The sequence below is a fragment of the Salarias fasciatus genome, chromosome 8 (genome assembly GCF_902148845.1).
Source record: "Salarias fasciatus chromosome 8, fSalaFa1.1, whole genome shotgun sequence".
NCBI lineage: Eukaryota > Metazoa > Chordata > Actinopteri > Blenniiformes > Blenniidae > Salarias > Salarias fasciatus.
Genome location: NC_043752.1, coordinates 17,904,800 through 17,919,777, shown reverse-complemented (window position 1 = coordinate 17,919,777; position 14,978 = coordinate 17,904,800). Strand labels below are relative to the sequence as shown.

Below are 14,978 nucleotides of genomic sequence, written 5' to 3'. Positions count from 1 at the left end.
CTGACACCAACACTTAATTATTGTGATATCTGCCAGGCCGCTATCTCCCTCTCGGCCGAGGCACTTCGCTGACAATGGCCCAGATAAGACCCGGCGGGTCACGGCAGAGGTTACACAATACGGCTCTTTGAAGAGAAGGGGCTGCCTGATACCGGAGCGCCCCCCCCCCCCCCCCGTCCACACACAGAGCCTCCATTCAGGGCCCTCGCCCCGGTCACCTCTCTTAACCTACACGTGTTCGGAGCCGCCTCTCCGCCCGCGCCGTGCATAAACATGTCGCGAACCGGGTTACGGCGGGGGAATCGGGCGACCCGTAACCCGAGCCCGTCCGCCCGTCCATCGGCGTCCAGCACTCCGCCCGTCCTTCCCGCCTCGCCGCCGGCAGGCCATTTCATCCCGGTCCCAGGTGGGTCTTTAGGAGTCAAATGTCGGAGGCAGGGCCGCGGCCGGGCTCGTAATGAATATGAAATGACTCAGAGCGGCTGTGGGAAAGAGAGGAGAGCGGCGTCCAGACGGGCCGAGCTGCTCCGTCTCCAGACTGAACAGACCGAGAGCAGACGACACACAATATGGAGATCTACAGTTTCCCAACATACTTCCATAAACCGAGACGTCCAGAGAGGACTGGTCGTCCTCCAGACCAGCTCCGCGTGGCCCCCGGCCCCCCGGGGCCTGTCAAAGACACCCACGCCAGGTGAAACGAAAGCCAGCGAGGAAAAAACAGAAAGACTCCACTTATTACTCACAGTGAGATCATGTGAAACGCCGAGGACGCCGTCCTTCTCAAGAGCAGCCCTGCTAGTTAATAAAAGCACGGCTGTCACCATAGGGACGTTGTTTATGAACGCAGAGATAAACAAGGTTCAGTTCGACTGATTCACGCATTTTTTCCCTCACATTAGACACACACACACACACACGCGAGCTGGGGCAGAAATCTCTCCCGCTCTGAAGCCAACAACGCGGAGACGACAGCAACACGGCGCTATTTTCTGCCCAGGAGGAACTGCCAAGCGCCTGTATTTTTAGCACACTAACCTCTACCCTATTTTCTTGGCCGTCCCATCCTGAAAATAAGAGGGCGATCGGCTGTGGCGCACCAGCTCCTGGAGGTGTGCACGGCTGTCATCCATGTGAGGTGAACACACACACACACACACACACACACACACACACATCCCCAGAGGGAGACTGGGTGAAGGAGTGTGTTGGTGGAAGCAACAATCCGGGGCTTTGACCTAGAGCTAGTGGTCATAGAGAGAGAGAGAGTGTGTGTGTGTGAGTGTGTGAGTGTGAGTGCACAGGAGAGCCAGTAGTCCTCCACAACTGATGAAACAAGGCACCACTCCATGTAATCACTCTATATATAGCGGATGCTGGGGAAAAAAAAAAAAAAAAGAAATAATAAAAGAAGGGTGGGGGGGGGGGGGCAGGAGGGCAGGAAATCTTGTAAAATATGAGGAAAAATTAGGGCAGGCGAGCATTAAAGATTAATGGTGACACTGACTGCCCTGCCCGGGCTCGCCACGCCGTGGAGCCGGGCAGGAAGAGAAGAACGAAGCGCAGAGAGAAAGACGGGGGGAGACACTTTGGGAATGAAAATGCCTCACAGATGAATTCTGGGGTGATGAATGTCCGCGGTTCGATACCCCGATGAATTTATGTGTGTTCCATTACGGGGAGGGAGGGTGGGGGGATAAAACATGGAGATGGGATGGAGAGATGGGAAGGGCAGGGAGACGGAGAGAGAGAGAGGGAGAGAGAGGGTGCTGGTGAGCTAGCCAAGCAGAGCCCATTGCGAACAAGCCATCTGTAGAGATAAGTAAAGAAGTGATTACAACAGGCCCGGCTCAATTTCTGACAGTTGACGCTTGACTGCGCCTCCAGAGCCGAATTGATTTAAATGAAGAAGCTATGAATATTTTAGAGGGGTGAACCCCCCCTTAACCCGGGGAGTTCTGATCTGCCTCCCGCCGCGGCGAGAGAGCGCGTTAACAGGACGTACACACGGGCAGAACGTAATTATTGACGGCGAGATTACGGCCCTATTGTCACAACGTCTGCAATCAGCTGCCTTCTTTAAGCCCCCGGTGAATCAATGGCGCTGCCTGGATCCTTTCTCTCGGCCCCGCTTTGTTCATCAAAGCCCGCGCCGCGGCGCAACACCGACCCTTGTTTGGGGATTTAGTGTCAAACTAAACCGGTGTACAGTACACTCTGACTGATGCCTCCGGCTAATTCTCTCTACAAACAGGCCGGGGCCCATCGGTGGGGGTTTGAGCGCGGGGCTCGTGCACGCAACCAGGAAAATAAAGAAGCAACTGGCCCGGACAGAAACAACCCCTCACCTTCTGATGCACTCAACATGCTCGCCGCGCAGCGATCAAAGCCGCCGCCCGGCTGTATCTTTGTTTGTGTGTGTCAAAAAAAAAAAGAAGGCCTGGTGTTCAAGGTGACGGACCACACCCATTCATTACACTTCACCAGAGAGGGAAACGGCGGGCACCATCAAGTGAAGCGCCGCGCCTCAGCCGCTCCCGGTGACCTTGCAGCAGGGTGAACATCCTGCTCTGAGGGCATCTCTATTTAGTAAACTAAGAGTTGCATTAAAAAAACAAAAAAAAGAAAGAAAAAAAAGCAGCCACAGCTTTGAAGGGTGGTGGTAAGGTGCTGTTTGGGGAGCGAGTGATGGCAGGTTGTGAAATGCCGCCCTGCGGCCCTTCCCAGGAGAGCCGCGGCGGCGCCGCTGAACTCCATTCACCCCTTCGCCATTGCAAACATACCTTGATGACAAAATGTGTTATTGATGTTCACCTGAAGGTGAAAGCAGGCGTGTTCCTGTGGACACACTGATCTCTCCCCCTCTCCCTCACACACACACGCACACACACACACACACGCATTGTGAGGCGTTCAGGCCACTAAATCACTGTCGCCGCCGGCTGAAAGGGGGCAGACGTGGCGCAATAAGGGGCCTGCCTGACGCTTCCATCCCCCTGGAAGAACCGAGGACCTCGCCTCGTCCAGCTGCTCCGCCTCACAGCAGAGAGGAGCTTCTCTCATCCGCCGCCGCCGCCGCCGCCACATCAGGGCACAATCATGTGAAACAACGCAATGACGCTGAGTGTTCAGGAACAGTCAAATCCGGGCCTGGCATCGCCAACAAAATCCCATAACTGAATTGGGAGTGAAATTGTAAGTAGCTTTTTCAGAAATTCCAGCGTGGAGAGGTCAAAAAACCAGATTTGGTTTGTTTTGTTCAGCTTTTGCAGATGATGCCCCCCTTTTAATGAAATTAACCAATCCAATCCAGCTTTTTTCCCCTCCGTTTTTCCAGATTCGTCAAATGAGAAATGCATATCGACAGAAGAGAAACACCCATGTTCAAGCTGCCTCAGAGGTTTCTCTCACGGTCTGATACCGCCACTGCCACAAAAGAAAAACCACATGGGTTTGCACTTCACCAGCAAATTTCAAACTTATTTTCTCCCTCCGTCCTGCCCCCATCGACACAACTGAAAATTGATCCCGCTCTTACAGTCCGCCGCACCGAGAAACAATAAAACGCCATCTGTTTTTTCTTGGGCCCCGTCTCCTGCTAGGCAAGGAGGACTTCCGCACTTAAATACCACATGAGTCAGATTAAGCTGCCAGTCACTCGCCCTTCAGACACACACCGCTCATGTAGCCCACTTGGCATCTCTTGTCTTTTAGAAGAAAAACTAACGAGAAGCTTGCTTTCCCCGCGCTCTGTGGAAATCCCTGGTGATCGGGTCTGTATGCTGAGAACAGCCTGAGAAGACGGAGAGGAAAAAAAAAAGAAAAGAAGAAGAAGAAGAATAAGAGGCCTACGGGCTACTGAGCATTGAAGTCCAGCATGCAATCCCGCTCTCCCTCACACCCCCAGTTTTCAGTGTGTGACAGTCATGTGAACAAGACCATGCACATTCTTTCATGCATGAGCCCAGAGCCGCTGTAAGGATTCTGACAGGCGCTCGCTGGAAAAAATCAAGTGCATTTAATCTGCGTGGCCGGAGCCCTGTCCGCCATTCCTAACTGTTGCTCTCGACCGGCGGCGAGCGGTTTGCTTCAGACCGGACAAGCCAGGATGAAGGCCGTGGAGACCACTTCGCTGCGGAGGGGTGTATCTTTAAAGAACCAGCAACGCCGGGGATGAAGCGTCCATATGATCTGGATTTATGCCCGGCCACTTAGTGGGTCCAGAAGGCCGTTTTAGGCCAGATCCGCTCCTGCCAGAGTGTCACTGAGTGCACTCCGAGCGCCCGTCTGCAAAGCCTATAATGAATACTTAGATCCAGTGTGGAGAGGGTGAAAAAAAACAGCAGACCCAAAAAAAGAAAAGCACAGAGGAGCTTAAAAAAAAACACATACACACACACACCGACCAGCAATTTGTTTCTAAACCCACGTGCTGAGGAGCATACCAGAAGACTAGTGTCTGTGAAGGAAAAAAAAGAAAGAAGTTCAGAAACGATAAAGCCAACAGATGTTTTGGGGTCGTCTGAGCCTGACTGGTTGGAATTCCTGCCTGAGAACAGGAGGCGAAGAAGAAGAAGAAGAAATCTTCCTCTGCTGTCTGTTTCATTTCCCACCCTGATGATCCGATGAGCGGCGGAGCCACGTGACGCCGCCGCCGCCGACGGATGTTGTGCCTCTCTGATCCACCTCAACAGCCTCGCCGCCCGTGTTCCCTGCTTGTGCACTAAATTTTTTATTACACCGGAGCAGGCACGGCAGAGAGCGGCCGCGCGACCCCCACCCTGCCTCCCCCTGCAATTCCTCCATTGAGCAAAACAATGTGGAGCGGGGTGAGGGATCAGAGGTCTCTTCCTGGGCCAAACCCCCACAGTCGCCCTCAGACCGGCTCACATGGTTTGAATCAATGCTGCCACTAGAGCCGCTCGCTGGACCGATTCAATAAATATTATGAAGTGTGCTGCATATTTCCTTATGCAAAGAGAGAGAGAGAGAGAAAGAAACAGAACGTGACAGGTTGGATTTGACAGCAGGAATTCCTAATATTGTCTAACTTGGAAAAAATAAGCGGTGAAAACAGATAAAGAGAAAAGGAGGATAAACAGAATACTTCTGCTTGCTTTGTTTGCTCTTGCATCAAAAATTCCTCTTTCAAACTTCCCTTTGTGGTGTTTCTATAGTCTTGAGACGAGGAGGAAATTGGCCCTTCAGAGCCGGTGGAGATTCCTGCCTTCTTTACGCTCCTTCTGCAGTGAAGGACAACAGAGCTATCTGTTCTCTAAAGGCCTGCCGGAGCTTTGTGCCGTGCAGATCCTTTCAGCCGGAGAAGGGAGAGAGGGCCCCTGCCGGATTTTGTTGTTGCAATAAAAGTGCTGCTTATTGCTGCAGATACTGTATCAGTAACAGAAAATCAATGCATGAAAGGCCGACATGTTAATAATGAAACTGCACATGGACCGTCGGGTAATTCATGAGAAAAAAATATCACTTCTGATAAAATATTCCCAAAATACAATCAATTATTTAAAAAAAGGCATTTTATTCAATTCCCCGGCTTTTGAGAAACATAAACTGGAGGCTGGAAATGAATTAATCTTAGCAGGAAGATGTTGAGTTCTAAAGCCAATGCGTGGCCTGTGGGTGCAGCTATCCAAGATTACCAGAGGGGACCGGGGATAACACTGGCAGGAAAGTTTGATCTGATTAACGCTGGCATGGCTTGCAAAACCTCGCTTGTATTAAGTGCATATTTCAGGAACGCCAAAAGCTCGGGATAACGTGGCCTGGATCAGAGCTGCTGCTGCTGCTGCTGCAGTCGAGCTGAGCTTTTTTCTCAGGAAAAGGAAAAAAAAAATAACAACCTGGGCGCAGACATGAGAGCAGAAAAGTGGGTCAAGTCTATATGTTGCAGTTGTGGAGCTGGGTGATGGCGGAGGCAGCAGGGCTGCTCAGAACACGGGGAATAAACAGGCTGGTGACACGGGACGCACGGACGTATGGGTTATGGATGCACAACACGGACAGGGTCGGGGAGGCTTCCCTCCCCACGTTAGTGGGGAAAGGGGGGGGGGGGGTCGAGGCACCTACAGTGATTGGAGCCGTTCCAGTGCTGGTTCCTGATGGACGTGCTGTAGGGGTGAGGCGCGCCGGGCACCAGTCCTTTCTCCGGGATCAAGCATCCTCTGCTCTGGTTGTAGTAATCCATCATTAGAAACGGGTTCGGGCTGGGGTTCAGTCCCACAACGTCCACGCTCTCATACATCATACGAAGCAGGGCGACCGCGACGGGAGATGATCAAAAATGAAATAAAAATTTAAAAAAAAAGAAGGAAAATACGGCCAACTATTGTTACGCACGAGCCGTGTGGTTCTCAGCTCGCCACCGGCGGAGGTCGGCTGTGGAGAGGGGCCAGATGAGGGGGGGCGACTGCATCAAAATCGAGGGAAAAGTGGGAAATCCGTGCGAACATTTGGCATCTTCTCGCGGCGCTGGGCGCACCGAAAACAAACCCAAAAAAAGAAAAAAGAAAAAAGAAAAAGAAAAAGAAACGCTGGTGCGTAAATGTGCCTAACCGGCTGCGCTCAATTTGAACACATAATTTAGAAGAACAGTCTGCATTGTGTCTGACGCGCGCACACACACACGCACGCACACGCACACACAGAAATAGATGAGAAAAGAACTTCAGCAGGGATATATCTCGGTCCCGTCGGCCTGGCGGAGGCTGTATCCACACGGTGAATAGGATCCCGGCCGGCAGAGGACGGCTCCCCCCCCCCCCGCTCCCGCTCCCAGCCGACCGCTGACGGGGACGCGGACGCGGACGGGAGAGTAGCGGAGTGACCGTCCTCCGGGTCGCGCTCGGGTTGTCCCGTCTGCGGCCGCCCGCCGCGGGGTGGACTCCTGTCAGCCCCCGGGAACGACGCGCTCTCCGGTGACCCCCCCCCCCCCCCTCCGGGTGTCTCCTCCGTGCGCGCGCGCCCCCCGCCCCGGGCCTCACACTGCGCTGCTCCGGCGTCCAGAAACGCGCAGCACCGCCTTGTGTTTGGATTTCCAGCCTAAATCATCCCCACTCCAGACCGCGCGGCTCTCATGTTCTGCAGAAATGTGACAAGGCGCAGCAGCTGAGGCTCTCTGGCTCCGCCTCCACCGGCCTCTCTTTCCTTTTTTCCCCTCCTCCCTCAGCGCCTTTCACGCGTCGCTCCTCCTCCGGTTAACCCCTTCGGGGGCGGATCTCCCTCTCTGCCCCGGACCGAGCGGCGGGGGCTTTAAATAGGGACGGATTTCAGGACATGATTGAGTTATATAAGCTCAGTAATTAGTCTTTCACATCTTCCGTGGACATAATGAGCGCCGCGGCGGAATGTATCCTTCTCCATCGCTTCTCTTTCATGGAAGCGCGCGTCTACGTCCTCTTTACGCATTATCCGGACTCCTCCTTCCAACTAATTTGACCCTTTTCCCCCATGTTCTCATCAGTCCCTACCCTCCGATTTTTTTTTCTCCTTCTCCCCAAGCCGCCGTCTCCCTAATTTGCCTAATGCTATGCGGCTGAACTTTTCCTGAACCCAGGGAAGTAGGCAGCCTCACCTCCCGGTGACCCGCCGGCTGACTCGCTCCCATCCCACATTATCCAACATTTCCCACCTTGCTCGCCCACAGTCGCGCCGTTCCTCGAGTGCCGCTCCGGATCCGGGGGGGGGCTCCCGGCTTCACTTCGGCCCGCACGAGAGCCGAAGAGAAGCCGTCCGAGGCGAACTGCCTCGCGCTCAACTGTTCACGCAGCTGGAGGGAAGTGGAGGAACCCCAGGCTTTGCTCCGTCACGTTCCACGCTGCGCTGCTGTGACTTGTTGTGAGCGTGCAGCGGTGTCAGGGGCATCCCTGGTTACCAGAGGAGCATGGGTGTCCAACATAAGGCGCGAGGACCGTTTAAATGAAGTCAGAGCATCCTCAAGAAATTCTACCTTCAGAGCTGTTTTCAGAAAGTGGCATTTCCAGAGACTCCGAGCGCCGCTGTCCTGTAAACGGACGCCCTAAATGCAACAAAGGTTTTGTGTTTTCACTTGAAAACCTTGAGTGAAACAGGGCCTGAGCCAAGAGCTGGGATCTCTGAGAGCTAAAAAACCTTAATGTGTCCTAAAGGTTGTTAAGGCTCTATTACCAGTCTGACCCACTCAAGATGTTCTTCAATGTGTTTGACGCCTCTTATCAGGCAGTGCTAATGTAACTCTCTGAAAGGAGGCGGCGGCGTCCCGTTTTTCACACGAACGCATCACGAGGTTCCTGTTGTTCTGTGTTGTTCTTTCACTCTTGCACTGAGCTCTGATCGCCATGTGATCCAGAGGATGGATGCTGGCTCACAAGCACCCTAATGACGACGATGAAAGGCCGAGCAGCCTGAAGACACTGAATTGTGACGGCGGCTCGTGTCTCCACTGCGACAGAACTGAAAATAAAGACATCAAACATGACCCATTAAAACACTAGAGCCAACAATGTTCTGCTCTGTGCTGGAAACTGAATGTACATATCTGAACAGTGTGGACTGAGAAACGGCTCTAAAACCAAATCTCTGTTTGCAGCACCGCCTCTCGTCGCTCCTCCCCCGCGTTCCCTACACCTGAGACCACAGCTGGGTCCGACCCGCTCGGTCTTTCGGAGGGATTATCTGCATGGAGACTGGCAGGGGGGCTCGGCCTGCTCCGCCCCACCCACCCCGACACTTACTTAATGCAGGCCCCAGTGTGTTTACCCTGTCTGATAAGAGGCGGCGAGCAGGCCCGGGCCACGGCGACCCCTTGCCTGCATTAGATAGCGGCAGACACACATTCCTTGACAGGATTAGCCCTATGAGTAATGGCTGTCAGAAAATGCTAATTTTCCAGGCTCTGTTTCCTTCTCCAAGGGGAGAGAGCATTCATCCTCGGGTAATACCCGGCGACTGCATGGAACAAGCGAAGAGATAACGGATTGTTGATCATTACTTATTAGGGGAGGGATGAATACAAGATTAAACTGGAGAAAAAAGTCACTTTCCCACAGCTTTTTCCACCCCAAACATTTATCTTTAGGCAGAGATGCAGCCTTATTATGGCGTTAATATATATATACACACTGTCTTTTACAAGCAGCCAGAGAAACTGGGAAAGGGGTCTCTGATGGGAAGATGTTTGGTGAAATACAGTACAAAGGTGGAAAAATGAGTCCCGGTTCAGTCCAGCCTGTGAGTGACACCTTGAAAACTGTTGTCACAAATACAAGGAAAGAAAGGGACATCATGGCCTCAAGTGCACCTTTATAGACATGTGAAGCCGAAATAAAAGAAAGAAAGAGAGAGAAAGAGAGAAAGAGAGAGAGAGCCACAAGAGGTTCAGCTAACATTAACACAGCAGGCCAGGTGGCTTTTCTCGTTCCAGCATCAACAAGCGCCGCACTCCTGAGAACATGGAAAAGTACTTTGGCCCCGCAAAGCCGGGTAGAAATGAGACTGTGCCTCGATCGCCCGCGCTGCCGCCGGGAGCTGCGCCTCAGAGGGCCGGAGCTTCGGCGCGAGGTCGCATAAAGTCCGGGCGCACCAACAGAGGGGTCCGATCAAAGCAGACGCAGGCGGCTCGAAGGGATACAGGATTATATAACGACACGTAATGAAGGGCAAGAGGTAAACATTCGATTTGCAGCTGAGCTGTGAGCGAGAGTCCAGTGAAGAGGCAGGGAAGGTGGGCGGACGGGTGGGGGCTGGGGAAGAGTGAGGGGACAGATTTTTAGGGGGGAATTCAAAGAGTTTTATGAGCAAGGGTGGAGAGGAGATTGCTGGCGGGACCTTGAGGGTGTCAAACTATTTTTACTGCCCCTACTCTCCTTCTTTCTCAGTCCAATCAGGGCCATTAGGAAGCAGTAAAAAGTGTTCGCCTCGCCATTCCTTCCCCAAGGAGATGGTCCGACAGGTTAGAACAAACAATGGGCTGTTTGGTCATTTGGATTATTGTGCATGATAAAAGAAGGAAGAACACCTAATCTGCACAGTCGTCGTCAGTGTCGGAGCACAACGTCGTCTGGTTAATGAGTGTGAGTCTTTGCTGAACGCTGGGAGACGATTCCGCCAACATCTGCAGCCAGCGGCGCGCCGACACTCCTGCTTCTAGAAATCCCCCCTGGATTCCGGCACTTCCTGCACAGTGTTGTCTTTATAGGAGCGGATGGTCGAATCACAACAGGGCAGAATCACATCGTCCTAAAGTGGTGGAAAACTCCGCCGAGGCTCTGGAGGCCTGCAGATAGTAAACAGGCCGAGGGGCGGAGGGGAAAACAGAGCGGACCCCCCGTATCGCTGGCGTGGGTGAACGCTATCTCCTGACACGATACAGCCAGACACGTTGGAGTTAGAGTGGCCCGGGCCTAATTTTAGAGTTCCTGTCTGCTTTAGTGGCTACTACACAAACACAGGCGCTCACGCAACACCTCCCCCCGAGCACTCCCGCACATGTGCCAGCAGATGGCTAATGCCCAGACGATAAAGGAGTTGGGGCAAGCCTCGGCAAAGCTTTCTATCTTCCTCAAATCTTCTCAGTGACCTAATAAAGCCGCGGCGGCACGGAGGTTCGTCGGAGGAGAAACTCTGAGGGCAAACACTTTAAGAGGCTGAAATGTGTCCTAATTTGACGAGCAGGGAGAGACACCGAGACGGCGATCCCGTCCGCCCGTCTCTCTGGAACGCCGTGGGACAGAATCTGCCGCAGGCTTGTCAGCAGCTTTATCCCACCACGGCGATGATCAGTCTTGTAATCCTCCACATCCCCGCCTCCCACAACTCACGCAGCTAACGTCCTCATCTCGCTCCCAAACCGGAATAAAACCTCCGGCGGGCTGGAGCCCGTGCTTTGCCGAGGTGCATGTTTGCTTTAAGTCTACCTGAAACTCCGCGGCCTGTCTGTTACCACTCCGTTCCCCTCGCTGCCTTTACACTCTCAGTGTGTGTGTGTGTGTGTGTGTGTGTGTACTTGTTTGCACAGCTGGTTTTGTGCAGCCCATACAGGCAACGCCGGCCAAACCCAACAGCTGTGCTCCCCGACAGCGAGCCAATGTGTAATGAGGGCCCGACCCGTCCATGTGAGAACAAGCTCCAGTTATCGATGAACGCCGCGTCACTTCCACCTCATCCTGTCAATCTGCTGGATACACACACACACACACACACACACACACACACACACCAACCCTGACCCACAGAGCTCCGCTCTGGTGCTCTGCTTTCCCCAGACTGCATCTGTGTGTGTGTCTGAATGTCTTTTCTTAAAAAAAAAAAAAAAAAAAAGGCCGTCTTAGCGGCTGCATGGATCTCTGTGAAAGCAGCCCCCCGATCATTATCCCTTTAATGTCCTTCCGACAGGAGATTCCAGCATTTATGGTACAGGCCTATATCTGCCCATAAAGCCTTTTATTGTTTAGCCTGGTTCTATGGTGGCCGTAACCTGGTTTTCCCGTTTTTTATGGGGACCTTCACTATATCACAGGGGGGTGGACAAAGCTGCCCACCATCGGTGTTTACCAAAGTATGGCCTGCCCGTAAATCCATCGTGGCCGGCGGCATTCTGGAAATACCTCAGCAGAGGGGGGGGAGCGAGACGGGGGAGAGGGGGGTGAGGAGACTTAGCTTATTGTATAGCTTGTAATCGTGCACACTGCAGCCTTGAGTTAGAGAGCCCATCTCCTCAATGACCATTAGGTATATGTTCCTTTGCACCGAGTCCATCACTCAGCAAATCAAGGGAAAATTGCTATGGATGTTACCCTGGAGGAAGGATATCTCAATATCAGTCATCCCGCACTTGGAATGGCCCCCATTAGCTGTCAGGAACAGGGAGAAGTTCAGTACATACAGATGGACGCGGGACTAATTCTATTAAGAAAGACAAGAAGGACAGAGGATGGACGGGAGCAAGACGAGATGAGACAAAAGAAAGTAAAGGAAGCCCTGTGTGATATATTCCCATCTAACGGCCATAGTGTGAAGCATCGAGCTGTGTTTCCTCTGATAAAGTGATCGGGATAAAAAAAAAATAAAAAATACCAGGAGAAGCTTTGTCCCCTGAGAAATATAAATGTTTCTATATTTCCTGTGCATCTCTCATATTTCACGAGCTAATGCAACGCCGGACAGAAAGCCAGTTGGATGAGAAGAGTGTATTTATTAATGTGCTGTGTCAGCAGTAATGATTTCCATTTTGTCTCTCCTTGTCCTTTCTGCAGGGAGTTCCAATAACTTATTTTGCAAGATAAAAAAAAAAGGACTTTTTAAATCTAGGAAAATGTCCAAATATCGAGTGAGTTTTGTTATCGCAGCGAGCCGCCAGCGCGCTGCGCCTGCTGAGCGTCGGGAGGTTTGGGGTTTTATTAAGGCCCAGAGCGGTGGTGATTAGTGGGGACAACAAGCGTTTTTTACATTCCCCAAGAAACCTGAACCACGGTCCCGTCTAGGTGACCATGTTTCAAGTGAAATGAAGACAATTTCTTGCAATTGGCACCACTGTTGTATAAACAAGCACGCAAAATGCAAGGAAAGTTGTGTGTTTTCACTGGAAAAAGTCCTTTTTTTTTAGTCTGCTGTTGGTGTAATGTAAATTTTTCCTAAATAAACATCTCCAACCCAACAATCACCGATAGCTGAAGGGAAATTAAAAATTTCTATATTCATTCTCTCGCCTTTTTATCAAATTAAAATACTGTGTGAGAAGAGGAACATTTCCACGAGGAAGCAGAACGAGCTGGTAAATGGGTTTCACCTCTACGGCTCCGGCGATCCCCAAAGCGCTTCACACTGTTAATCACATTCACCCATTCACTCACACATTCACACTCCAGTGGAGGCGGCCGCCGTGCAAGGCGCTCAGTCCGGGGTTCAGCGTCTTGCTCAAGGACACTGTGACGTGTGGACAGGGGGGAGATGGGGAATCGAACCCGCGGCCCTCCGGCTGAGAGTCGACCGCAGCGTCGGCGTGAGACCCGTGCTCTTTAAAACTCAGTCCGATTGGCATCACTGATGTGATTACAAGTCAGCCTACATTCTGTTTATCCATCAATCCATCCTCCTCACCGCAGCCTCTGCCCTCATTGGATTAACTCAAGAGTTCACAAAAACAACAGACAGCGTGAGAGCGCCGCAGAGCGCCATAATCCCCCAACTCAACCGATTCTCAAGCGCCGCATTTTTGGCGACGTTTCCACAGTCCTTGCGGTTTCATCTTGACCTGTGGGAGATCGGAGTGTTTCCCTCCTTCTCTCTGCCTCTTCTGGTTTTGAAGAGCAGCAGAGGACCAATTTCCTGTTTTCCATTCAGAAGTGTGATACTCATGGTGGCCCGGAGGGGATATGAGAGGCGGCGGCGGCGGCGGCGGGGGGAGGTTAGCGGTTCGCTTTAAGTGGATTGCCCTCGGTCTTGTTGTGCCCAGCCCAGAGCATTATGACGCCTCGGCGAGTGACCTCCACTTGAGTGGTGCCCCCCAACACCGGCACCGGGCAGGGCACACTCATTGTTGTGCTTGTTGTACAAAGACTGAATGTGTGCCACCAAGCGCACAGGGGTTAGACAACTGCAGGCTGAATGTGTATTCAGACCATCATTGAAACTGTGGCGTGCACGCGTGCGAGGGTGGGAGGGTGGAGCGGGGCGGGGGTGTGCGTGATACAGCTTTAATCCCGACCTCGCTTTCTCATGCAACTGGCTGCTCTGTCCTCTCAATCTCTGTGTGTGTGTGTGTGTGTGTTGGGTTTTGGTAAATTCAATGTTGTGTGTGTGACCGCATACCGAAAAGGCAGCACCGACTAGTTGCCTGAAATGTCCTGGAAACCTTTCAAAAACACGTTGTTTCCAGTCGATCGTTCCTCCATAAACAGGATTTCAATGGCGCTTTGAGAGCATCCATGAAACGTCCGTGTGTGTGTGTGTGTGTGTGTGTGTGTGTGTGTGCGTGTGTGTGATTGCTGTGTGAGCTGCTGTAATGCGTGGAGCCGGTTCGGATGTTAATGAAACATGTGAAATCCCCTGCTTAGCCAGCAAGTTGCAGAGCAGGGGGACAACAAAGGCCCTGGGGAGAGCAACAGACCGCCACGGCTCGGAGCGTGACAAATGCCCCCGCCGTCATCGCCGCCGTGCCCCCTATTGCCCTGCCTTTTACAGAGGGGTGGGGGTGTTGTGGTGGAGGCCGGTGGGGAGGGGGGTGGGGGGGGGGGGGGGTCCGCCTCATTCGGACCCGGGGAGCGGAGCAGGAGGAGGGTTAATGGAATGGATGACTCCGGAGCGGAGCGATGAGGGCGAGGGAGGAGGAGTCATCAGCATTTCAAAAGGAAGGGGAACAGAGATGGAGCGGCGACTCCCCCCTCTCTGCCTTTTCTCACCTTCTGTGCTACTGTCCTCCTCACACACCCCAGTGTGTGTATACATATGACACACACACACACACACACACACACACACACATATGTTCTGGTGAATGAAAGAGAGCAGTTAATTGGATGGATAAAAGCCAATTTCCAAGAGGAGCATACGGGTCAACTCCACTTCGGCACAAAGGGACAAGGCCGACAATTAAAACTGCCTGGTCACAGCATATTTTCCCTCTGCCGTGGTTATTTATTTATACATATTTCTACAGTTAAAAGGTTGACGAACCAGCTGCGAACTCTGGTATCAGTGTCGACCTCCAGGCCTCCAGGCCCCGACATGTTCAAGTGGCAACGCAAAAATAAACACCAGCAAGGGCTTAAAAAAAAAAAGGGGGAAGTAATGAAAACATGAGCAGTCCCACATGACTGTTCATACAACATGAAAACACATGTCAGCATCTCTCAGCACAGGAGCTACAGATGTGTTCTTGCTTAACAGCGTGACACATTTTCTTGCCCGACTCTCACAAACTGGAAACTTTCATACCAACAAAGGAAAGCTGGACTGTTGAAGAAGAGAAGAGCGAAATTCAGGACCGG

General features: G+C 52.3%; 1 protein-coding gene across 8 annotated transcripts in view; it reads right to left on the bottom strand.

The window, feature by feature from the left end:
- raraa (retinoic acid receptor, alpha a) overlaps nucleotides 1-14,978 on the bottom strand; it is a 131,708-nt gene that overhangs the window by 38,117 nt on the left and 78,613 nt on the right. Inside the window, exon 1 of one of the 8 annotated variants that reach the window (XR_003931945.1) lies at nucleotides 6,085-6,262. The exons of 6 other annotated variants lie outside the window; for them this stretch is intronic. Coding sequence is in view for 1 of the 2 variants with exons in the window: in XM_030098318.1 (XP_029954178.1) it covers nucleotides 6,085-6,262 (178 nt within the window). In the remaining variant the exon portion in view is untranslated. Of the gene's footprint in view, nucleotides 1-6,084; nucleotides 7,194-14,978 lie in introns of those variants that run through there. One more of the 8 variants, XM_030098318.1, reaches the window with a different exon arrangement.